Raw genomic sequence first — 26,923 nt, 5'->3', positions numbered from 1 at the left:
AGCCAACTTAAATGTGGGGAAGGGGGGTTTGATTTGAAGGATAAAAAGGAGGAAAGAAACAACTGAAAGATTTAAAAGTGTGTGACTTTTTATTTTTTCTAAAAAACTATATATTTTTAAATTTTGAATTCCACGCTGAAGGCAGTGTCGCACAAAGGTCACATGATTGACATAAAGTCGAGAAAACCAGTGGCGATTCTAAACCGTTCTGTGATCTAAACCCTACATTTCGATCCCCGTCAATTTTTTTAAAGATACTGTAAAGGTAACTACCGTTTACATAGTACAAACGAGTCTGGTAGATAAAATTTACCGGCCTAGTCCGGTATACCGTAAATAGCTATTAAATAACGGGTGTTTATTTAAATTTGTCCTCATAGTTGGCGGTGATGAGTGTGTTGTAATTCGTTCACAATCGACACAATTTTAGTTAGGAATTTGTCAATACATAATACAAATCAAGTACAAGTCGCTAAACAGTAAAGTATTTTCGGAAAATTATAAGTTTTGTTTTGTATTTGGGGAAGGAGTAGGTAAATTAGCCACAATTTCTTTGAGAAAATTTAATAAAATAAAAATCACAATATATCTGAGTCCAAGAGTGTATAAAAAATTGGAATGTAGAAATTGCACAGTCAAAATATTGAAATAAAATACATCTAGTACGTTTGGGTAGTGTCATACAAAATTCCTAAGCTAAATAAATACTGAGATCTTACAAAATATCTTAGTGTTACGACCATTTATACAAAAAAAAGTTTTATATAAAAAAGCTTTTTAGGCACAGGTTTCTTACAAAATTTACACAAAAATATTTTCAATTTTGTTTCGACGCAAATAAAATCATTTATGGCGTAAAAAATACCTTAGTCTTCTCCTCTGATGGCTAATGAATCAGCTAAAATCTACTTAATAACTACTATTAAATAATGTATGTAATATATGATGGCAATTACAATTATTACCTAGGATTCTAAGTGCATTGTAAAGCTCCCTTACTAAATAAATTCGGAATGTCAAAGATTGTTACAATTATACATACACAGTCTTTTATCGGAAACATATACAAAAAACAAGTCAAAAAATAACAATAAATAACTTATTTGTACACGAAATTAATCTCCTCGTCAGACTGAAGTTTCTTCGTTTTTATCTTCTTTCCTAAAGAGAGGGATCAATAAAAACAATACAAAAACGACAAAATCTTACCAAAGCCAATTATTTGTTAATGCCATATTCCCAACACCAGCTAAACAATTGTTAATAAAGAAAAATTAAAAGCGAAATTGTTCTAAAACTTACTGAGGTGGTTCTGGTGGATGGGTTGAATGGATCATGGATACGGGTGGCATCAGAGGCGAAGGCGAACCTCTAACACTACCACAAACAGATCCATGCATTGATCCAAGTACCGACCCAATGCGCGACCCCATATGAGAACCATGGTACTCCATTCCTGGATTATTTATATCATTGGTCACCGGTGACATAATACGACTCGAAGGGTGTATGTAATTGTTATGACTCGTCACGTGGTCCTCTTCCGCTAAAAAACAAAATATGAGTAGCATAAACATTATATAAGCGTTGTTGCACATAAACACTTGATACAAACCTTTCAGCGGATCGTCTAGCATGTAATAAACTTTATTTAAATTCAAGTCAGTTACGATTTTTTGACCTACCTGTATACGGGAATAGATATTTATCACTTATGTGATGCTTATCATCAATGTCGGACCCCCGTTCTACATAATCTTGGAAATTCATATTTTCATGATGCATCATTTTTGATAAGTAGTCGCTCTTGAATTGGTTATTGGGGTAATGATTATCATAATGGGTGCGCACCATATATTGTTCCGATTGTAAAGTTGGCAGACATGTTTCAGGGGTAACGTCGGGGTTAGGCAAGGGGTTGGGTGAGTTTGTTTTGTGACAGAACTCATTATCTGAGGCTGTCTCAGCCGACCATCTTCCCACTTCTGGAACTAAATTACTTAGTAAAATTACAGTTTCCTATTTTTCGGCTACCATTTGGATTAGATAGGTAAGCTTCTGGCAGCTGACTGGACCACCTGGAGCCATACCCTGGCTGAACAGAGGGAAATAATTGCGAGTTGGTGACCACATTGAGCGATGGTGGAGTACCACACCGCGAAACAACATGTTCGGTTATGTTCGGAAGGTACCCTTGCCGGGTACCTCCTCGAGTCCGGTGTCTCCGTGTACTGGACTCATCATCATCGCTTGAGTGACTTGAAGCCAAATCGAGACTCCGTCCTTCGGAACCATCCGAGTCTGAGTCGCTATCAGCTCGACGTTCGCGCCGTTCGGTCTCTTCCGGTATTTCTCGGTGTCGGTGAAGTCCCGTTTCCTGCTCGAAGCCTCTCATGTATGAAGGGACGTCACTTGTTGAGTTGTAATTCGAAGTACTGGTACTGGTGTGACGCAAATGGGTGTCACTCCTGAAAAAAATTGATCGTTTATGGGTTTTAAGAGAGTCGGTTATAGAATTACCTGTAAGGGCTCGAGCTGGTTTTAGTAGTCGAACGTGATGTCGTACTGGAGGTTGAAATGCCGATGTTGCGGCGAGTTGGATCGATGGTCGAATGGTAAGCCAAAGCGGATCTCTGTGACATATTTGTATTAAAAACATTTCTAGAAGAGATGGTACCTACCGATTGGCCACTAATGTTCTGACTGCTTGTACTTGGAACACCCACCACTGATGTGGTCTCGAGTAATGGCACTTTCTTACCCATACAACGCATTATAGACCTATCCAAACCCAAATAAAATTTATTTAGAATTAAATAAGTTGAGGACAAAAATCTTACCTAATTAAATTTTGTCGGACTCTATTATTTGCAAAACAATAGCCGGCGAGTGAAAATGCTGCATGTATTAAAACAGCAGCTGACAAAAACGGTGTCAAAAGTGGATGTCTTTCAGACGCTGCCAACAATGCAAGAATCCAAGTAGCCCCCAGTAGTGGTAAAGAGACCACGGAGACCCACAGTAGAGTCCGCAAATTACCAAACCCAAGTACATGGTCTTGTAGGGTAAACGCTGCCCGTATTGCCATTATCAAAATCAAAAGATTGATTAAAACTAGAAGACAGATCGGTCCGACAAGACTCCAAACGACGCTTTCGTATAATGACACCCAACAGCTGCAATTTTGAAAAATCAGTGTTTTATTTTTGGTTAAGTTGGTGGTACTTACAAGTAATAGTTGCCATACTGGTGGGCTCGCACCCCTACAGCCAAACTCACGACAACAGCGGGTACTACATACCCCATGCTATAATAAAATCGCATCGGACCATGATTAATATCACGCATCTCTGTCAACATCCTGTATAAATGTAATGCATCGACTAGCATCCAAAAGAACGACGCTAGCCACAAGTAATGTAAACCAATGGCCACCAGTTTACATGGAAGCTGAAAAGTTGCGATTACGATACTGGTGACAGTCCACGATCGACTTACATCACTGCTGACCATAGGCCTGCGCGCTTTCAAGGCTATGAAATACAATAATTCGGCTAGAAATACGCAAAGTACGAGGTTTTTCCGTATTGTGTTGGAATTGGTTTGTAAGCCTCGGATTAAAGCTAGAATGAGGTAGGCGGCGAGAAGGAGAGGTAGAGAAATAGCGAAACAGCTGTAGCTTGAAATGTCCTCGAGTAGAGATGGTTCGGGAATGTACTGCAAGAAATTTGATTAGGTTGGTACAAAAGTCGATAAAGTTGCATACTTCTAAATCAACAACGTCGACAAGGACTGCAAAAGTGGTCAAATGGTTGCAAGTACAGTTCACAATTGGTGGTTTTTGGTCGTAAGTATCAAACCAATCATCGCCGACTTCAGTCCGGCACCCAACACGTGACCATTCCCCAAATCTAAAAGAATTTAATTTTTATCTGTGTTAAAGGGTGTTTGATAAAAAAGCCACAAGCGCTTTAATTTAAAACAAAATTATCCCAGTGCATTTACAAAATTAAAAAACCAGCAAAATTGAATAATCAAGTCATAATTGTGTTTATTTCAGCAAGAAACTAACTGACTTTTAGAGATTCTGTTATTTTAGTTGGATGCATTTTAATTTAGCTTGCGACGTTTTCACCAACACTGTACTTTTAATATTATTTTTACCCTCGAATAGTCGACCAATGAACACACTGCGGATTCGACCGTTCATTAAACAGCGTTTTATTTGAATCCAACCAAATCTGCAACTTGACTGGAATTTTCAAAGCAATCCCTGATAAACTCTTGTATAGCAACTTCCGAGTTAATCTTTGCTCTCTTTTCCGCCTTGGCTGCGTCGATTTTAGATAAATCGGATCATTTTCGTGCACTTTCACTTCTGGTTCGACCACAACCTTCCTCGGGAACATATCCTGTTGGCTCAAATCGATTTCGGGTAGTTTAACATCTTCAAAAATGATATTTTTCGGGGTTGTCGTCCTCATGACTGCATCTACGTATTCCGGGACTAACACTCCAACTGAGATCAGCGGCGACCCAATTGTGATATCCACCCCCCATCTCCGAACGACTGAATCATCGTATTTTTCTGGAAAGAGCGAATTCGCTTGTTTGTATTGTGCATAGCTGACCACAGCGCCGACATCCGGAAGTGAGTGTTTTGTGATCAATTCGCCGTGTTCCACGGGTTTGATCCCCAGGAGTTTGAGAGGGATTAGAATTCGGGTGGTTTGATCAAATTTACTTTTGTCGAGGAGGTAGTTGTTGTATTTGGGAAAGGCGACGAGAGGACCGTAGGATTTCTGAGGGGTATCTTGGAGGAATTGGGATGTGTCGGGGAGGATGACACGCTCGGTGGTGTAGTTGGGATCGGTCGGCAAGGAAGGGATCGAGTCCGGTTCGTAGCCGTAGAGGGACTCGGGGGTTACGACGTCCAAACCCAAAACTGGAATAATATTCATTAAAAATTTTATTAGACAGTGTCAACTTTTACGCAAAACGTGAACAAAATTGCGTTTTAGTTTTCACACAATGACTATTTCGCCTAAATCAAACTGTTCCACTTTAACAGAGCTTCTTAATAATAAATAATTTATTGTTTCTACAATTTTCGCAATTTAATTTTATGCAATTTATTTTAAAATGTACTCGGAATGTACTTTATTTAAAGTACATATGTGCAAATATTTTAACAGGTGATAGAAGAGCTCAAAAGAAGTGAAAATAACTAAACTTGCCTTATCCAAATGTTACAGTTTCTGAAATATAGAGGCTGCAACATCCATTTTGGCTTTGTAAATATTGCCAAAAAATTACAATACAGTGAGCGGAAAAATTATGGAATAGTCTTATTTATTAAAACTGAAAATATTTTATTTTAACAAAAATGCTCGAACAAGTCAATGGTCTTTTTAAAAAATACAAAATTCTCAACTTGATTTAAAATGGTGAGCTTTGTTTCAAAAACTTTACGTAATATTTAATATTTTAGTATTGTCATTTCGGCAATTAAAAGATCTATCGAATTGGCTAAAAATAATTAAGAGGTTTCTGTTTAAAAAAATGCCAATGACGTCATTACTCAAAAACCAAAAAGGGTAAAACTTTCAATCAAGTTAAAAATTGTGTAATTTTTTCAAAAGAAAATTGACCTGTTTGATCATTTTTGCCAAAACAAAACATTTTAAGTTTTAATAAGATTATCCCATAATTTTGCCGCTCACTATGTTAATTTAAACTTTTTGAAGACTTTCTTACTTTACATTGTTAGTAGTCGGTGCCATTTGAAGAAACTCGGTGATATCTTCAAAAAAATGGATCCAAAATTTTTACCGTCTCATGATTATTTTATGACACTTTTTTGCTGTGTATACTTTTGTTGGTTTTGACTATTTTTTTTTTTAAACAATGTACCTAATAGATTTTGAGGAACAAAACCTTCTGTATTTCAAAAACTGTAAACATTCAGTTAAAGCAAGTTGAGTTATTTTGACTTCTTTTGAGCTCTACTCTCCTCTACTTTCTCCTGTTAAAATGTGTGATGCATATTCTTTGAAATCACCTTGTATTAATCTCAGCTGTTGAAGATTTTTAGGGATGTTTTAAATATTCAAAAACCCGCTACAAATACTTTGCTTCAAGTTGACGTGGAACAACATGTGATAATTTAGTCCATGTTTTGCGTGAAACTATGACTTACCCATGTTTGGTGAAACGATTTCAAAGGGGTTGGTGTATGTGTCGTGTTGGCTAATTGAAAGAATATTGATATAATTTTCAATAACTCCGATCAGATTTTCAGCCCCGTCGCCAGTCAATTGTTTAATTCTTATCCAATGATTTAAATATTTCTCATCTAAAACCACCCCAACCGAATGTACGATGTTCTGAAAAAAAATTAATTACCGATTTTAATTACAACCAATCAGATTCTTACATGGATGTAATCCTTATCTTGACTATGAGTCAAATTCAACCCATGCATTCTCGATTCATATCCTAATAATTCTTTAACCAAGTCAAAAGTAACCAAAACATCGGCCCCATACAAAACCGGAGTGACATTAGTGGCTTTATAAAGATCCAAGGCTAGCTTAATCGCTACAAATGTATTCATTTGCAAATCCCCTCTCTCAATATTACTTAATTGCTGTCTTAAATCCACAAATCGATCCGAAGTACAATTGAACAAATCCGGCTTTTGCCACCCCCCGGAATCATCATCGCAAACCCGGGAAGCTTTCCCGTGTGTCCCTTTGGGACAACTCTCGACGGCTTCTCCCCCAAAAGCCGTCCTGGGCCACCAAATCCCACTTGCAGAATTCCGGGGACACCCATCGTATACCACCTCGCACCCTTGAAGCGTCACTTCTGCATACGCATTGGGACAAGAGTCGCATTTCTGACCTATGACTCCGTCTCGACACATACATTGCCCAGTTTCGTGGTCACACTGGCTGTTGAATGACCCGATATGGTAGCAATCACAAGGGATACACTTGGTGGTTCCTTTGGGTTGGTAGTGGTTTTCGCGACAGTGGCACTGACCGGTTTGTTTGTCACAGTCGGGGTTATAACCGGCTTCCACATCACAGTGGCAAGGACCACAAACCGGATATCCCCACCAACTAGACGGACACGGTTGCGCCATCTTGTTTTCGCAGTATTCACCCGAGAATTCAGACGAGTTGCAGTGACATTTGTAGCCTTTGGGGTCAAGATTAGTTGCAACACAGGTTCCAGATTCGCAAGGACTGACATCACACACTGGAATACATAAAGGTCCAACGTGGCCATCGTGGCAGTTGCATGAAGATTTTCCCCATTTTGTCACACATTTCGAAGAGGAGGGACAGTCGTTTTGACATTCGGTTAGTGCCGGACAACCTTCTTCTACATTTTCGGTTACAGTGGGTCGGTTTAGAATTGTTTGGTGGCTGCCGATGCGAACATCTTGGATGCAACCTTCCAAATAATTATAACCGGCATTTAGGCTACTATATGAGTTGTCAGGGCCTCCAATCAAAATTTTTCCTATGTATAATCCTTGAATTTTTTCAGTGAAAGGTACCACTGAGACGTGCTCTCCGTAATCAATAGACAATTTTATTTCAGTACCTAGCCACGTGATTTCAATATGGTGCCACTCCCCATTTGAAAGTTCTCTAGTTGGAATTGAAAAAGATTCGCCGTTGTAAGAATAAAGAAGAAAACTGTTTTGTAGGGAAATCACTGCTGAACTATTCTGACCCACTTGAATGGACATTAAAAATGTGTCTTCTTGTAACGTCCTAACTGACAAAGAGTTAAGCCATGGAAGTTGGATGGGTCTCAAAAGTGGGTTAAATGAAAGAGTACCATCGCCCGAAAAATGCCATGGTTGACTAATCAATTCACTACAATCTTTACTTCCATAGCCACTAGGACACAGACATCGAAACATAGCCCATCCTTCTTTGCAAACGCCACCATTTTTGCACGGATTGGGATTACAAAATGAACGTTTTTCTGGGCATCCAGGAGTCGTCCCATTATCGGTTACAAAACTACAATTTTTGGCGTTATTTTCCGCACAATTAGAAAATAAAATACGTTGACGTTACCTGTTCAAGTCTACAAACTTGTAATCGACTTGTAATTCTGAAATGCACCCTTCGAAATACCGATTTTTCGTTTGAAAATTATTCGACGAGGAGGGTAATCCCCCTAGTTGTAAAGGTCCCGTCAAATCTAGAAATCTGTGACACGTTTCGGTAAGTGAGGCACAACGTGGTTCCAAATGATATTCGGCAAAGCCAGCACAGGCCCATTTTCCGCCTAATTCCTTTCCATGTTTCAAAGCCAAAGCTGTGTCACAATCATCAATTGATACAGTGACCGTCTAAAAAATTTAATTAGGTTTGTGGTGACTTTAGTTTAATTTTTATTACTTTATTGTAATACGAGACGGTGACTGAATGCCAATTGCCGTCAGAAATCCCGCCAGATATTGAGGCAACGGCTTTTGTTACGTTGCCGCCAAGAGAAAAGGAAAATTGAATTTGGTCATTAACGATCTCTAAGGAAATAAAATCGTGGAGTTCGTTATAACGGCCGTTGTAGAGAAGTAAGCCGTTGCGAGATTGTGTAGCAAATCTATGAGAAAAAAGATTTTGATTAGATTTTCTGGGGTGGGGTGTTATGTGAGAAGTCTCTGGTGTGTTATTGTTTTAGTTTTTGGAAATGGGACTATAAGACGATTTCATTTCGAGAGGGTTAAGGCGACAAAGATTTTTTATTAATACAATAAAAAACACGGTTTTTGATTATTATTAGATCAGATCCAGGGGTTTTTACTTAACGTCAATGAAATCAAATAATTTCCGAGAAATAAAACAAGTTTCTTCCCACCAGGAAATAAAGTGATGCTTGCTTTATTCCCTCGTTTTTGATTAATAATTTAATTAATGTGGTAGATACCTTATTCCCGTGGTAATAAAATAAATAAAATACCGATTTTTAATCTTAAAATAAAGTGGAATTGAATGAATTTGAGTGTTTTCTTGACAAAAACAAATTCCTTGATTCCTATTTTTACTCTTAAAGTTGCAATTGAATGAACTGTATGTTTTGTTATTCCTCTAAAACTTTCACCATAGAAGTTCAACACATATCTCCTGGGAAATTACACTGTGCACGAATTTCCACTTTATTTAAAATTTTCTTGTTTTTTTATTCTTTTTAATTTTTATTTAATTTTTTTTAATTCTTTGTTTTTTATTTCTATTTTATTTCCAGTAATGGGGTACTATACTATATTTTTTTATTGTCTAAGTTAAATCTACATAAAAAAATAATATACCCGTGTTTTTTGTTTTTTGCGAAAGCGTGCATTTAAGGCGAAAAAAAAATGTTGAAGTTGGTGCAAAATAAACACACTTTCAAACACACCATGTTTGCGCCTAATGATGACGTGAGCAGACCCTGACGAACGCGCAAAATCAGCCAAAGCCGACAGCTCTAACCCAAGCTCCAGTCTGCGATGCGATGGAAGAAAGTCGACGGTAAGAGAGACAAAATAGCGCTGCGTTTGCTGATTGGACGGGGAGGCCCGACGTCATCAAACGCGCATTGTAATACCGTTTAAATGCAGTGGCTCAAAAACCACTTGTTTAAATCTCATTTATTTAAAAAATTACAGCTTAATTGAAAATCGATTTTTAGTTATATTGCTATTTAACAACGAAGAATAATATAAACCTAAATTTTGCCTTCTTTTTTTATAGTATAGTACCCCATTGAATGCGAATTCCAAACTCCTTTTAATTTTTATTGGAAAAATTTGAGAAAACCACACTTAGTTTTAAAAGTGACCTTACTGTTTTTTTTTTGCAGAATTGAAATTTGAGACACAACTGTTTCTATTAGTTTATTTTTTTGTACTGGGTGACAACAAAATTCTATTGGCAACAGTAAATTATTGGTAATCCTTATAATTATTTTGTTATATCAAAATGTTTCAGGTAAGGACAATCAGCAGTCACCCGTCGCAAATGAATAACAATTGTCTATAAAAGTTTGATGTTTGCTTTTGAAAGTCAAGGTTGCCAAAGTAATAAATGTGACCTATTTGGTTAAATAACATAAAACAAGTGTAAAAGATGAGCAACAAAACGATTTAAGAGTATTTAGCAAACCAATGTTTCTGAAGTTTTGGAAATAAGTATGGTAAAGACTCAGTTCTCTTTTTTTTTCTAAATTATTATCAGGAAATAATACATTTCCGTATAGTACATAGATATTTGTTTTGTTTCGCACGCTATACTATAAAAGATAAACGTATGGTATGCATTGTTATACCTATGTAGACGATGCAAGACTGTTTTTAAAAATGGTGTCATAGTAGGTAGTCTTAGAGCTCCTTCGTAGCCTCGTCCTTAATAACGAATCGTCTTCTAAAGCTCCATTTTAGTATACTTTATACATAGATACCTATTTTTTTTCTACTCTCAGAATCAAACTTAATTTGTATACTTATTTGAATGTTTCATTTTTTAAGCACACTAAATTGTTTCTAAATACCTAATTTAATATGTATAGCATTTTTTAGCACCTTAAATCGATTTCTATGCATAGTAAAACCACACCGAAACTTCAAATTTATTCCCCTTTGTTCTAACACTTTACCTTAGCCTTAGATGCAACCTATGCCTCTGCTTCAAACTCGGAAACGTCAAAAACGAACTTTTAGTAAAACTCCTCGTCTTCAACTCACACATCGAAGTATAATGCTCATTCCCGGCATCCAACGAACACTCTTCACAAATAAACGATTTACCATTTTTCGGACTACACGTACTTCCCGATTTACACATACTCGGATTGCAGGGATCATCTGAAAGCTCAACCTCACAATTTGGTCCCGTGTAACCATGAGTACAAACACACGTATAACCACTCTCGCGTATTTTACAAGTTCCGTTATGTTGACACGGCGACGAATAACACAAATTTACTTCGGTATCACACAAGTAGTGTTCTTTAGACCCCGTGAAGCCTTTGGGACACTGACAAGTGAACGTTGTGACTGGGTAGATAGGTCGAAACAAAACAGTATCGCTGCTGATGAAATCGGACGCGTTTCCGAATTTGAGAACAGTGAGGCATTCTTCGTAGTTGAGGCAGGGTTCCCTCACGCAAAGGTTATCGTCGAAAGGGAGGATTTGTACTGTTGATAGTCGGGCGAGAATGCCTCGATTTAGGTAGACTTTTTCTTTGAGGAATTGTGGAGTGTAATAGACCTCCTTGGGGACGTCAGGCCTCCGGACCGAAAAACTCACATTGAGGATTTTTGCGTCGACGTCAGTGTCGTCCTGAATGCTAAAAATGAAGATGTTTTCTTTAGGGCACGGAATTATGGCTGCGAGTCCGTCCATAAAGAAACCAAGAAGGGGCGACAAAAATGCCTCTTTTGTCATTTGGTTGAGTCGGACTGTTATCGAATTGTATAACATTTCTTCAGTGATGAGTCTGACTGATAATTGCATGATTGCCTTGACTTCATTCACTCCATCAGTGACCGAAACCTCCATAGATGCCATTTTGGCAACATTGGTGTTGAGTTGTGGTGACAATTGAATCTGACCTGTACTTTCATTCAGTGCTACCAAATTCGCATTATTTCCTGATAAAATCCTATAATGCAACTTATCTGAAACATCGGCATCGAAAGCAGGGATTCGGCCAATTGGACCAGTTGGGAAAAAATCCCTATAGTTGTTAAACATGACCAAAAAATCGTGCAAAACCGGTGCATTATCATTAACATCTGTCACAATTATCTCAACGTGGGCATCGCTGCGTAACGGGGGACTTGCCGCCCGAATAATCAAATCAAATTTCTTTTTCGGACTTTCGTAATCGAGTTCGGTCATCGTTAGCAAGTCGGCCTTTTCGGATCCGGGTCTAGTTACCAAAGAAAAACTCTGGCTATCCTCGCCCCCAATTATCGAATACTGGATAATAGCATTGACACCTTCGTCAGGATCCTTTGCGTGAATTTCCCCTACTGTTGATCCAATCGGACTGTTTTCGGCGATGTAGAGTACGATTTTGTCCGAATCGAAGGCCGGAGGTGAGTCGTTGATGTCGTCGATGTGGATTGTCACAGGCACTGAGCTGCTCAAAGTCGGGGATCCACGGTCTATAGCATAGGCTTCCAGCTCGTATACGGCGACTGATTCACGATCGAGGCCTTTGTTAGTACGAATGACACCACTTGTGGGGTCGATGACAAAGGAACCGTCTTCTTTGTCTTTTTCGCTGAGGGAATAAGAGATCTTGCCGTTGAGGCCGACGTCGGCGTCCGTTGCGGATACTTGCACGACAGAGGTGCCTGGAATTTTTTTTATAAATTTGGCAACAGGGTCACCGACCACTATTTGCAGTATTGCAGTGGTGAGTTTTATGTTTATAAAAATTCTGCATTTCTCAGTAACTCAAAAAATACAATACAATCTAATGATATACAATACAATATAAATATCTGGTGATTCAAAAACATATGATATAATTTTAACCACGAATTTCCCTCTGCAAATGAGAATTATTTTTGATTTCAGTAGTATTTATTGACTCACCTCAAAAAATAGAAAAATTACAGCTTTCCAAAAATCGGTATGAAAAAATGATTTTCTGGAAATATTTTTGTTATCGTTTATCCGACTATTTCCCTCACAAAATTTAAGCCAATCAAATATATCTTTAAAATTTCTGAGATTTATCCAATCAGATTCAAATCACGCGATAATTCAGCACGTGTGCAAATTATCAATAATTTGCCCGTGTGCTAAATTACCGCAAATCTGATTGGATGAATCTCAAAAATTTGAAGGATTTGATTGACATAATTGACAAAATTGACATTTTTTTTTAATTTCTCACAATAAAAACATTGTTTTTGTAAATTTTGTTTGAGAAATATCCTGCAAAATACCCCTCTTGCATGCCAAATTGATTCTAATTTTAAATTTTTAAATTAGAATTATGTCGATAATTTGCACTAGGGGCATTACATTTGCAGATACAGAATTTTGGACATCAAATTCGTCAGTTCAAAAAATGTCGATATAAGCCACGCTTTATTGTCATTATAATTGACGTTTTTTGACGTCGATTTTTCGAAACAATAATGTCAGCAATATGTACGTGTTTTTATATAAGCTCAATAAATTATTTTTATTTGTTGTCATTTTTTCTTTAGCTATGAAAATAAAAATTACAATAACCGAAAAGCTTTTTTTTTCGCCTTATTTTTGCCACACTTTTGCTCAAAACTAGCCTAAACTGAGTGAAACAAACAAAAACAACATCAATGTCGACTTATTTTGTAATTATTAGGTGTATTTTGGTAAGACTTTGCAAAATAAATGAATCTCTTGCTCAAAAACGAACTAAATCGATCGAAACAAGCAAAAATAATATCAATTTCGATTTGTTGATTTTTCATTTAGTTGAGAGGCAGATTTTTCGACAAAAGTTTGCTTTTATCTCTAAAACGTGCTTAACAAATCAGAAATACATTAATTTTTGTATAATTTAATAAATTCTCAGCTTGTTTCTAAAGAAAATTTTGTAATATGTGAATGTGAATATAAAAATTCACAAAATAATTATGTTTCTGGTTGAAAAACGTGCAAAATCGAAAAATAAAAAAAATGTAATTTCCAACTTAATTTGATGAATTCTTCATTCGGTCTGATTTTAATCTTACAAATGACTTAAGAATTTAGTTCAATTTAGTAGTGTTTTTTCAAATTCGCTCGAAAACAAACAAAATCGAGTGAAACAAACAAAATAACATTGATTTCATTCTATTTTTGTGATTTTTAGGCGTGTTTTGCGAAATAAATGAGCTATACATTTCCGGTGGCAATGGGGCCCTTCCAGTTTTGTAGTTATAACTTTTTTTTCGGCATATTCCAGAATTTTTTCTTGCTGATTTTTGAAAAGCTGTAACTTTTTTATATTTTGAGATGGGTCAATAAATACTATGCTATCTATTCTCATTTGTAGAAGGGTAATTGTGGTTGAAATTATGCCACACATTTTTTTGTTAAAAACTTGTTAAGACTACAAATTTTCAAGGATCTATTCTATCCGTATACAGAGTAAACAAAAATATGAAACCAAGCTTTTTTTGCTTAAATTATTTACTTTCTAAAAAACTAATTCTTGAATAATTAATGAATTAAGTACAGTGCGATCAAAAAGTCTGTCTATCAAGCAAGCGTATAAATTTAAAACGTATGTCTGTGGAAGATAAAATGTCACAATGACAAATGAGAAATGTCAAAATATTTTTTATGTAAATTATGGACAGGAAACCGTGGTGAACGATTTTTATGAATAAACACCAACAAGATCTCATTTGTTTGTTTTGAGACGTTTCATAGAATAATTCAATTTAATTAGCTCAATGTTTTAATTTTTATAAAATAATTTTTTGACATCTACATAACATACGAACTGCCATGCAACATACGTCCTCAACTAGGACGCCTACTTGATAGAAAGACTTTTTGATCGCACTGTATAAAGAACTAGAAAAATGTGACAGTTTGTCAAAAAAAATGTTTCTTTTTCTTAATAGCAACATACTCGTACTTTGAAAATTTTGTTAAATACTAAAAATTCATTGAGAAATTTATAAAAATCTAACTTACCCACAAGGGCATCTTCGAGAACACTCCCTGAATACGCCGCTTGTTTAAATACTGGATAGTTATCGTTAACATCTGTCACGGATATTTCTACGTCTGTGGTGTCAGATAACGGGGGGTTCCCCCCATCTCGCGCCGTCACCGTCAGCAAATATCCACTCGTGGTCTCCCTATCGAGTGTCTTCGTCGTAATAATAGCCCCTGTTTGCGGATTGATGGTAAACTCGGCCGGATGGTCCCCATCCTCCCCCAAACTATACGTAATTTGTGCGTTCAAACCCACATCATTATCCGTCGCCGAAACCACCAGAACAGTGGTACCAACCGCCGCATCCTCGAACACGCTTGCCGTATACGGGGCGTTTTCAAAAACCGGTGCAAAGTTATTAGCGTCGGTTATGTTGACGTAGACAGTGGCTGTGTCTGTCCGTCCACCCGAATCCGACGCTGTGACCGTCAAAATGTAGCGTTTTTCTTGTTTGTAGTCCAGGGGTTGAGCTATGGTGATGGCTCCTCGACCGTTTTGGGAGGTGATGGCAAAACGGCCGCGGGTGTTGCCGTTAGTAAGTTCATAGTGAAGACGAGCGTCTTCGTCGGCGTCGGTAGCGGTGACGGTGGCCACGGGAGTGCCAGGAGGGTCGTCTTCGGAGACGACAGATTCGTAGATTTTTGGCTCAAACACGGGGTCGTTGTCGTTTACGTCTTGAACGGTAATAATGACGCTAGCGCTGGCGGATTGCGGAAGGGTGCCTTGATCAGTGGCTATCACCTGAGAGCAAAGGTGTCCTTCAGCTACTGTTAGAGTAAAGATCGTTTCTCGTAAAAAAACTTAAACCGGAGTTTATTCCGTTTATTTTAGCAAGATAGTCAAAACAAATTTTATTAAATGAATTGAAATTAATTACTTTTTTGATTGATACGAGTACGAAACTTTTTATTGATATAGGATGATTCTTAAATAGACCGACAAAATTTTATCAGAGCTTCCCAACGATAAACGAAGACAAACTGTACGCTTTTTACGTTTATACCTTTTAGGGGCAAAACCCCCATGATCCGTGCCACTTCCGGCGTTTATGAATTGTTGCAATGATCAAGTACATTTTCATCAAATTAATACCATGGTTTCCACTACCTGTGCTAATACTATTTACCACGGCCTCCTAGATTGATAATAGACTATTATTAATCTAGGAGGCCGTGCTATTTACAAACACATCAGTGGCGTACGCTTTATCTCAAAAATAACTCTAATAAATTTTATTTGGAGAACGATTAAACAAAGAATTTTTTAAATATTTTTTCCAGAATGTACTCATTTGATACTACCTACCAAGGATAAAATTTTGTCGGTCTATTTAAGAATCACTCTGTATATACTCCTATCATGACCTCAAAGATCAAAATCTAGCCAGAAGATATAAGACTTGATATCGTGTTCGCCGCGTGATTTTATGACTAGAAAATCAAATTTAGGATTTTTTGCATATTACTAAAAAATCATTTATTTCGACCATTTATTGATTGTAAAAAATTGGCCAAATCAACCAAGGAAGAAAAAAATTTCGTTAGAATTTATAACTTCCAATTTCTTAGATTTCTCACTTAAAATCGATGATGCAAAATACAAAATATATTTTTTTAATTGACTAATCAACGATTTATGTATGTTACGTGGTCCATGAACCTTCACATGAGTACAAAAAACGTCATTTATTAGTCATTTAGATCGATTTTAAAATATTCGATTTCTTCAATTTTTTAAAAATTTCAAAAAACTTCATAAAAACAATAGAAAATCTTCATTCAAAAATCATTGTCATTTTAATTATTGAATTATCTTCCGCTCGTAATTTACATCTTAAAAATTGTACTGTAATACCTATTTTAGATTTTTGTGTCTTAAAATTTTGAACCTTTATTAGATTTTTTTGAGTGTAAAAAATATTTATCAAATAGGTTTTCTTTGAAATTGACTGAAGAACATTTTAGATCTAAGACGCGCCAAATGTGCAAAATGTTCAGAAAAAAACGCCCAAAGCAATGGAAAAGGACCTAAATCCAGTCAAAGAGCCAAAATATTGCAATTTTCTGCCTTGTTCACTCGAACTCTCCCTGATCAAAGAAATTTTCATCTTTTCTGTCTTTGCATAATTCATTGTTGCCAACTTAATTACAAACTCACAGGTCACTTTAAGTAGAAATTTAATCGAACAACATTTACAAAAATAAAATAGTAGTAATAAAGACACGGTGATTCAAAAGGGTCGTACAATGTTAGTTTTGAAAATATGAATCTTTGAAGATTCAAGACAAATTGGCAACGATGCAGTGCATTTTAAACCACCTTGTGCGTACAGTCAGTGATTTGAAACATTTGTTGTTACTATAAAAACCAACAAATTTTTGATGTGCTGTTGCCGACTTTACACCTTCAGAAAAACTCCACATTTGAGAAGGGTTTTTTCTATGTTTTATTTATTGTTTTTGATTCTATTTATTTTTAATATCCTAGATGCATGTTTTAACGTTTCTTACTAATAAAATACAAAATTACAGTTGGGAGACAAAATACTTTGGTCGTCACTTTTCTGACACCTTAATGTAATTCAAGCTTTAATGAATGACAATTTCAAATTAATGACAGCTATTATATCTTTCTATCAAAAATATGTACAACTTGTCAACTAATTAGCTAAAAATATAGTTAACAGTCCTAAAACATGCTTTACAATTTAATATCACTCAAGTGACATTGACGACCAAAGTATTTTGTCTCCAACTGTACCTTCCCTAATTAACAAAAAAATAATATTAAACTTGCATTTTCCGTTTTGCCTAAGGAAAGTTGGTATAACATTTTAATTTGTAAATTTTAGAGTAATTCAATGTTTCAAAAAACCACTCGAGTAATCCTCTTGAATCACGCTGTATGTAAGTGTACAATATTTAAAAAAGGTGCTTGTGATGTTACTGATGATCTTGCAAATGTTTTTTTTATAATTGTTTAATAAAAGTACAAAATGTTTGCCAATGAAAGCCACAAAAAACTTTAAAAATAGTTACAATTTAGGTTACAGCTTCCTTATTTCCTCTTCTAATAGCCTGTAGCAAAAAATTTGGAAAAATTATTTTTCCAACAGAAATAAATAGTCAAAGTGCAAAATTTAAAACCCCATAATTTTGTAATTTTTATAGGCACAATTATTTTAACATGTTTTCTATGTTCTTGGTATCCTACCTTACATAATAGCATTTTTCTCTGGGGCGCGAGTTCTAAAACACCCTGTATAAGACTTATTAATATTTTCTAATAATAATAAATAATTCATTTCTTTATCTGTATTATTAAATATGAAATCGGTAAAATTTGATAAACATAAAACATTTGATAAACATGTTCTTGGTATCCTACCTTACATAATAGCATTTTTCTCTGGGGCGCGAGTTCTAAAAACCCTGTATAAGACTTACTAATATTTTCTAATAATAAATAATTCATTTCTTTATCAGTATTATTAAATATGAAATCGGTAAAATTTGATAAACATGAAACATTACCTGAAACATGAACTTGGACTGATCCTCGCGATCCAACTCCTTGGTTGTCGTGATCCATCCCGTATGCGAATCAACCGTCAACGGAAAATCTTCCGTGCTAGCCCCAATCGAGTCCCTCGGTGCAATTGTATATTTTATATCAGCATTCGGCCCTTCATCAGCATCGTAGGCTTGCACTTTAACAATACTATATCCCGCAGGCGCATTCTCCTGTATACTCTCTTGAAATAACGATGTATAAAACCTCGGTGCATTGTCGTTAACATCTTTTACGTTAATTAACAATTGAGTAGTGTTCGACCTTGCTGGACTCCCGCCGTCTTGGGCTCTTATAACCAGTCGATAACTACGCAAAGTTTCATAATCCAAAGGCTTGACTAAGGAAACGTCCCCTGTTAAACTATCAATAGCGAATTGCGATTGGGTATTGCCACTGATTATCGCGTATCGGATTGCGGCGTTGTTACCCTGATCGGCGTCGGTGGCTCTGGAAAATTTCGATTTTGTAGTGTAATCAAAAATTCAAAAACTAGTACTTGCTAAACCTTAAATTTTTGATACTTACTTGATATGAGCTATAACTGGGTTCGAGCTCCAGTCAATGTCTTCGTCTAGTGCTACAGTATAAGTGCGTTCTGAAAATTGAGGGTAATTGTCATTATCATCTAAGATATGTATCACAACGCTGGCACTTGAGGACTTCCGGGCGGTTTGGGGACTTGCTAAGTCCGTAGCTGCGACTATCAAAGTGTAAACCTCGGTTGTTTCCCTATCTAGCATTAGTCTAGTTGTGATAATCCCAGTTTTGGGGTCAATTTTAAAAGCTTTATTATCGTCCTCTTCTGACGAAATGCCACCTCCATTAATACTCTGAATCGAATATTCAACATCGGCATTTTTCCCAACATCCTGGTCGGTGGCTTTTAGTGTGATAACAGTAGAGCCAACACTGACACTCTCCTTGATACTGGCATCGTATTCATTCATTTCAAAAGTGGGGGCATGGTCATTGGCATCCAAGACATTTATTTGGAGCATTGTGGTCCCACTTCTTGGCGGAAAACTATCATCCATTGCTGTCACCCTAAAGTAGTGAACATCGACCATCTCGCGGTCTAGTTTCACTTTTGTGGTTATGGTCCCTGTTTTCGGGTCAATATCGAACATCCCTTGAGTCCTCGAGTCCAGCAAACTTGACATGGAGTAACTTATAGGGCTATTTTCCGGGTCACGAGCTTTGACACTAGTGACCACGACTCCGGGGTCGCACTCCTCGAGCACACTTGCTACGTAGAGTGGTTTCTCAAAGAAAGGCGATTGGTTGCGAAGTTCCCTCCGGACTCGCTTAGCTATATCCGTATCGTTAAAAATTTGATGGTGGTAGACGATTTTGAGCCGATGTTCAGAGTTTAAAATTTTGATGTCGTGGCAATGTGTTGAGAAGAGAACTGTGATTTTCCATAAAGGTTCAACGATGCATTCGTCTCCACTAGCCACCAAGTCGCCCTGGCTGTGCTCGATTTTAAATCTATCGTCGCTCACGTAGTGAAAAGTGACGGAGCAAAATTCGCTTATGGTCCTCGGAAGGAAAGCCGAGATTGAGTTTATGAATTGTGATTGGCGAAGGCAGATTTTCTGCCATTTGCCGGTTGTGGGGATAGCGAAAGAAGCGAAAGTTTCGGAGATCCATTGCTTGGCTTGCGTTATGCGTTCTTTGACAGATGGGTGAATTTGGGTGAGGAAAGGGTTGATGCTTCTTCGGCGGCGAGATTCGTGGAGGTATTCCCAGTTTTCGTCGCTTTTTTCCGAGCATTTTGACCCGATTATGAAGATACGAAGAGGTAGACTATAGTAGTCGATGTCTTTGAGGCGGTTCGATGTCGAGTCGATGTGAACCGTGAATAAATTGGGGTAGTAGACACCATCACATTGCAGGTTTTGGAGTAGAGAAACTTGTCCATTTGTCGGATGAACGGAGATTAAAGATTCAACGAAGGGGGCCGATCTTTGGACATTTATTTTATATTTTCGTTCAGAACCGAGTCGGTAGACCGAAGCATTAAAAATAATATCGCCTGGTTGTTGCTTTTCATCGATTAATAATAGATAACTCGAAACAGAATGGAGAAAATAAAACAATAAGAAAAGATAAATTGTGGACTGCCTCTCAACCATGAGAGAAAATGTTATAATCATTTTTTAACGTGATCAACATCATAATTCATATTTTCGGCGATCGTAACGGTAAAGGTGGTTTCATATTCCTGGAAAAAAAATCAAAAGTAGCGTTAGAACTTCCCGTGAAATTTTTATTCTCGATGAACTATAATTACAGTATTTATAATGTGTGTTAGAAAGCGTATCCTGGAAGCAGTGATGTGAGGTATATTTTATTCCATACATTTTTGTACGATATTTTTTCGAAAGTAAAGAATTCAGTTATATTAAAACGTATATTTCGGAACCTGTTTTCTCCATTCATAGCAATTACAGGCTCTCATTTTCGAAATAATGAAAATAACGTTCATTAAAATTAAGTGTTTCAATGCAGATTTTGTCTTCAGTATATTTATTTGTGTACTTTTTTAAACAGTCAAGTACGTAAAATATACAGGCTGTTCCGTTTTTATCGTTACAAATCTAAACAAGAGATAGAACATTCAATTTTAAGACAAAAGTTTCCTATGAACATGTATCGAAAAATGCTACGTAAGCATCAAAAGGGTGCGTCTTTTAATGGGTTTTTTCCAATATTTCCTAAACCAATTAAGATAAAATTACAAAATTTGGTAGGTACAGATGATAACCTTTATGCATCTAAACGAATCCAAAGATAAAATGTTGAAATTTTTAATCAGGGGCTTTCTAAACTGGTTGAGGTTAGGGTAAAAAGTAACTATTTTGGTTATAGTTTCTTGCCACTTTCAGCAACGAAATTCCAAATTTCCGAGTTTTTCAAAAAAGGCTTTTGCGTTTTCCAGATACAACTTACCGATTTTGAGTAAAATCAGTTTTAAAATTTATCTTACAAACCGTAAACAGCATAACAATTAAAATTGAAATTTGTTTTACCGTTTAGGACGCCTCTGATTAAAAATTTCGACATCTTGGAATTTTGTAATTGTAACTATTCTGAAATTTTGGGAAAAATCATTTAAAAACGCACCTCTTTCAAGAGGTGTAGCTCTCTTACATAGCATTTTTCGAAACATGTTTATAGAAAACTTTTGTCTTAAAATGGAATATTCTATCAACTATTTAAAGTAACAATAAAAACGGAAGATCCTGTATAATGTTAAAAGCTTGGAGACTGTATTTCAAAAACTGTGAGATATTTTTTGTAATAATGACAATTTCTTCAGAACTCAAAATAGCGGGTTTTGGCTGAATAATTCCTTTATTCTAAAAAAATGCGATTTTCATAGATTTAAAACGATTTTAAGATACAATTTGATACCGGCACCTTATACATTAAAATTATTATTATACAGGGTCCCTAAAAAATATAGAAAAACGGTGTATCAAATTGTACGGAAATATGATGCAAGGTTAATAAGAGAAGTTTCACATTTCGAAATTCAGTTTGTTTAGAAGTAGGTACAAAGCTACCATAATATTTTTTTAAATAGCGCGAAGAGTCAAATTTGATATGCAAGATTTGTGTTAAAAGGAAAACAATTCTACATAAGATGTTTAAATGCTCTCCATTTACCTTCTGACCGTAATAAATATGACGGACAACAATTAGTAAACGATCGACCAAAATATTGAGAGAACTTTGAGCAACTAATATTTTTTTGTTTTATCAAAGAACAGTGTTACAAAATGCAACTTTTTATGCAATACTTTTACCACTACTGACTCCATACTGTTGTTTAAAGTGAGAAATTGTTGTGTATCAACTAATGCAATTTGAAAGTTATCAAAAATTAAATAAAAAAAAATATTACACTAAAGCGTAACGAAAGCTTACTCCATGGCAAATACTTATCCCCTGTTGTACAAAAAAACCTTACAAATTAATTTAGAAAACGGTTGTATTATTTTTATTTTTGCTTAGAACTCTATTTCATCAAAGAAAATAAATCAACAATAGCGTTTCCTAAAGTAAGCTAACAACTCTTAATTTGTTTGGTGCATTTTTGCTCCATTCTATGGTTGCATTTTTCCCACAGCTTAGGTATGTGCAATGTTGATAAAAATGGCAAATAAAGATTGATAAATTATACTATGTGCAGGAAAGTGCATCCTGTAAGTCGTCGCAAAACTTTCTCATACTTTAAAAGAATACTCCCAGTGGTGGCATTTAATTATAGTCTCAGGTAAACTAAATGGTATCACGCGATCTCAGCCTTTGAAACGAAGCTAAATAAAGTCGATTTTGTTGTGGACTAATTCCAGTATATTAAAACATTCCTAGCAGGTTGTTATAACGTACAGACCGCTACAAAAGCCGTAAAAGACACACGAGTCGATCGGCCGTGTTAACAAGAAGAGATCACGTGTGTGAAGCGGTTCTTCTAGTTTGTTGACATAAAAATTTAAATAACCCGAATGTCACAACGGATGGAAATTAATTATTGAAATATGTTTTGCAGAAGAACGCTTTATCGAAATTCTGAACAAGCCGGTAGTTCTGCATTCTCATAAAATTCCAATACCTACGCCGACATTCCGTACGAAATTAATTTCTTCGTGTAATGAAATGCTATTAGTTTATATACCTGGCCAGGTTTTATCGATCCCAACACACACGAAACACGAAATAACGTCTTAATTTCGGTTTGGTGACCAACGAGATCCAATGAGAGTGCGCAACTGAAAGGGTTGACATTTTATTAATCCTAAAGAGGATTCGCAAATATTCAGCAGAGCTAATTTCGACGAGTCGGTATTCAAGTCACTCACCACGAGACGAGAGAGTCATTTTAATTAAATGAATTCGAATCAAAACTTGGAACTGATGTTAGCTTGTTATTAATTTGTAGTTAGGAACGAATAGAATGTAGGAAATGCGCTAAATTCATGCTTGGAAGAAAGGATGATTACTGTAGCAATTCGAAGAATTTCGCTTAAATTACGAACGAATCAGTGACTTTTGAATGAAATTTTTTTAACGACCTATCTACGAATTTCTGGGTTGGTAAGAGGCGTATGATTCTCGGTGTGATGTTATTGATTGCAATTTGTTGAGGAAGCCGCACATGTCACTGGACAATAGCTAAATTCCGAGAATGTAATCAGAAGCAAAGCTGCCATACAGGGGGTTTTAGCGAAAATTGCTTTGGCCAATCGCATTAAAAATCATTTATTCAATCCTCTTTGTTAAAATTGAATTTTATCTACTCTTTTCTTTATGTTAAAATGAAATTTTATAGTCTAGATGATAAAAAAATACATCCATTGTTGTATATCTGCGGTTGTTAATTGCTAACGATCTTTGACATTAGATTTCATTGTTGAATTTTACTTTGACATTTATAAATATCGACCAAATTGTCTACGAAATTAGTGAGGATTGAATAAAATTTTATATTGTACACGACGATAAAATTTTCATTATCTACATCCTCAAACCTTGCAAAAAGCTTTGTACTATTAAAGCCAAAAAATAACAGTAAATAAAGTAAAAAAACCAAATTAACAGTTTTAAAATTACAGCTTTGTAATTCTAATCATAACCTTGTTCGTAAAATAAATCAATAATTTAAGATCATGCCTATTATGTTCTGTATTTTTTTTTGTTTTTTATGTACATCTTCCAAAATTAACTAAAGTTTACAAAAAACATTTTTAAAGTGAAATAAAAACATTAAATAAAAGCAGAAATGCTTTTTTCAACAAAGTAAAAATGTCAAAATAACCTAGACTAATTATTACAGATTATTTTGGAATTATCAGATGCTTCCAAAGATTGGGAAAAAAGATTAGGGATACCAAATTCACGTTATGAGAACTTTTCCGTTATTGAATTTCAAAAATAAAACTACATTTACATACTGTGAAAAGTGGTAATTCGTCACCCCATCTTGTTTTTTCAAAAATAAAGAAAATGTTAATGAATGAATTTTTGACGTATTTTTTCTCAATTCATGTTAAAAGCCGCAGAATTGTTTTTTTTTTCAAACTGGGTTTTAAGAATTTTGTGTGTTATTTTATCGTAACCTTGTACATATATATCGAGCGAACAAGATAATTTGTAATCGAGTCATCGCTGCATCTGAGAACGTATGTCTGTTTTTGAACTAACTTCACGAGAAACGTCAAATAAAACGGTAAAATGGGCTCGAATTAGTCGCCGACGTATAATAATACGAGTAGGACCGTTCCTTTTTGTAGATAAATTATAAATTTAGTTATTATAATCATCACCTTTTTGATCATGTCATTTTACCTTTCGACTTGTCATTTTACTTGACATTTTACAGACATACGTTTTCGGATCCAAAGACGACTCGTTGACAAATTATCTTGATCGCTCGATATTTGTAAATAAGTCAAGAAAACTTTGCTGAATCACACTGTATAACGAATTTTGACAATAGGATGTAGTATATAACTAGTAACGTTAGTGACTCCTGGGACTCACGCTGCTCCCAAAAGAAATGTCGGAAACGCGCAATTTATCGGTTTAATGTCATTCCAGTTATAAATTTCTAGTAAATTGCTTCGGATTTAATTTTGTTTCAAGTTTGATGTTCTGGTTTTTTCGACGATGATCTTTAGGGTATAAAGAAGTTTCGAAATGTGTTTAAGTTTTTGTTTACCACCTGCTACCAATAATTACAAGGCAAACAGCTGGAGTTAGTTTCCAACTGTTCTATCAAAAGTAGATAATGAATTTCACTACAGTTACGAAGTTTACAGATTTATTGGTACAAAGGGAGAAATTTATGTATGATAGAGTTGTTGCAATGCAGAACTAGCTTTTCAAACGGACGCTAGACACGATCAACTAATTTTATGAGAGATTACTGAGATTAGTTTTAATTCCTGCAACTCATGTTGCAATATTTTCTGTGAAAAAAAAATAATGAAATTTTGGAATTTTAATGTCTAACAATATTTCTTTAAATGTTGTTCAAAGCGACTTAAGTAAGACTTCTAATTCTATTTTTGTTGAAAGATCTGATGAACTAACTTAAGACACTCTGTACATTATTGTGCTGATTACATTCGTTTGATAAATTATTGCGAAAATTAAATTAAGTAATTCAATGGATGCCTTCCTTTGCAATTATCTTAATTATAATTGTCCGCAGCAATGTTGAAAAAATAAATCAATTCCAGAAGAAAAATGTGGCTACCGGCTACCGATCAAATCAACTCCCTAATTAAGCCTATTCTAAATTACAGTTACATATTTTACAACGTCCTGCGGCAATTTAATTATTTACTTTTATGTTCAACTGGTTGGTTATTCTGACATTTAAAATTATTGTTAGTGAGAGAGCAATAAATTCACCTCTTACGTACCATGCATCACGTGAAGGTGATTTAAAGAGATTTTTACGAAAAAATATTCACGGACGCGTAATTTTTCATTTGCGAGCACATACCTAAGTATTTGAAACCTCTTTTGTCTCACCATCAATTTGATATTCAAAGCAGGTGATTTCGGTTAACAAACGTTAAGGTTGGGTGAGCAATGAAAGATTTAACACTGTAAAAACATGTCGGATCAATCATAGAAGAAATGAGCTTACAATATAACGGAAAGTAAAAGTTTTTTAATTGTGAAAAAAATTTATAGGTGTGTTTTGGGCGGCAAACGCTAAAACTCACCCCGAAACACCGCAAAGCTGAAATACAACTAAAGCTAGGTTTTGTAGCCTGATTACAAATCCCTTTTTTATGTGAAGGGTGTGCAAAAACAAAAGCTTTTGAGAAAGAAGCTTTTCAAGTAGGTATATACCTGCTAGCACTTTTATTTTTTGTATAGTATCGACCGTCAAATTTGTATAGAAGGTATGTTACCCCTGTGTAACATGTGGGGATGAATAGGGTTTCGCTTGGATTAAGTGGTGACTCATTTTTGTTTTAGGTGCACTGTCTTGAATATAATCAGACATGTCCAATTAATAGAGAAGAGTTCATTAAAATTCGATTTTATTGGACGTATTTACTTTCATTCGCGCTTTTTGCAATTGAGTTTATGCTCTATAAAATGTAATTAAACAACCTTGGGTATTGCTTAATTATAAATGATAATAAATTGGAATTTTAGCATATGAGATAATTCAGGAAGCCAAGCTTCCCGTTTTTACATATCTGCATATCTAATTTTTCGCGTTTCCTTTTTTTATTGTTGTTATTATTATTACCCACAGTGTTGCGAACCACTTTTTTCATCAAATAATGACTAGACTTGAAAAATACGGAATAAAAGATACTGAACTTATTAATAAAAATATTTTGAGATTTAAAACTCTTACCTGTTTTTTTTTAACACAGACTGTACCTCAACATAAGTACATTGACACAGGTATTTAAAAACCGATTTTTGAATAAAACTGTCACTAAAAAAATCACAGTAGGCTCTATCGCTAAAATTTTTCACTTTAATGGTGTTTTGCAATTTTTTTCTGATTAAATAAATGGTTTGTTTGGCAGTTTCGAGTTAAAAACACAAGTTTACAGGTAGTCAAGCAGCCATTTTGAAG

At 35.5% G+C, this 26,923-nt stretch overlaps 1 protein-coding gene across 6 annotated transcripts; it reads right to left on the bottom strand.

Annotated features, from left to right (window-relative positions):
* Positions 1–548: 548 nt before the first annotated feature.
* Positions 549–26,923, bottom strand: LOC123016001 (protocadherin-like wing polarity protein stan). 6 transcript variants are annotated; one of them, XM_044416156.1, is made up of 22 exons: positions 26,696–26,923; positions 18,826–20,524; positions 18,261–18,747; positions 14,703–15,468; positions 10,666–12,373; positions 8,430–8,634; positions 8,103–8,380; positions 6,437–8,045; positions 6,200–6,386; positions 4,165–4,945; positions 3,767–3,911; positions 3,499–3,717; positions 3,230–3,450; positions 2,841–3,176; positions 2,682–2,781; positions 2,521–2,633; positions 2,035–2,468; positions 1,686–1,991; positions 1,616–1,630; positions 1,303–1,546; positions 1,210–1,249; positions 549–1,161 (listed from the first exon to the last, which is right to left on the bottom strand). In XM_044416156.1, the coding sequence occupies exons 2-21, from the start codon at positions 20,454–20,456 to the stop codon at positions 1,219–1,221; spliced, it is 9,816 nt and encodes a 3,271-aa protein (XP_044272091.1). In that variant the 5' UTR covers positions 20,457–20,524; positions 26,696–26,923; the 3' UTR covers positions 549–1,161; positions 1,210–1,218. The 6 variants fall into 6 exon arrangements, with proteins under 6 accessions (XP_044272091.1, XP_044272089.1, XP_044272092.1 ...); XM_044416154.1 differs by lacking the exon at positions 1,210–1,249; XM_044416157.1 differs by lacking the exon at positions 1,210–1,249 and having other exon boundaries at positions 1,686–1,985.

This window comes from Tribolium madens, unplaced genomic scaffold (assembly GCF_015345945.1).
Source record: "Tribolium madens isolate multiple individuals breed KSU strain unplaced genomic scaffold, Tmad_KSU_1.1 Scaffold_19;HRSCAF=116;Tcas5.2_LG9, whole genome shotgun sequence".
Classification (NCBI taxonomy): Eukaryota; Metazoa; Arthropoda; class Insecta; order Coleoptera; family Tenebrionidae; genus Tribolium; species Tribolium madens.
Note: the sequence above shows the minus strand (reverse complement) of the source record. Positions and strands in the feature narration are given on the sequence as shown.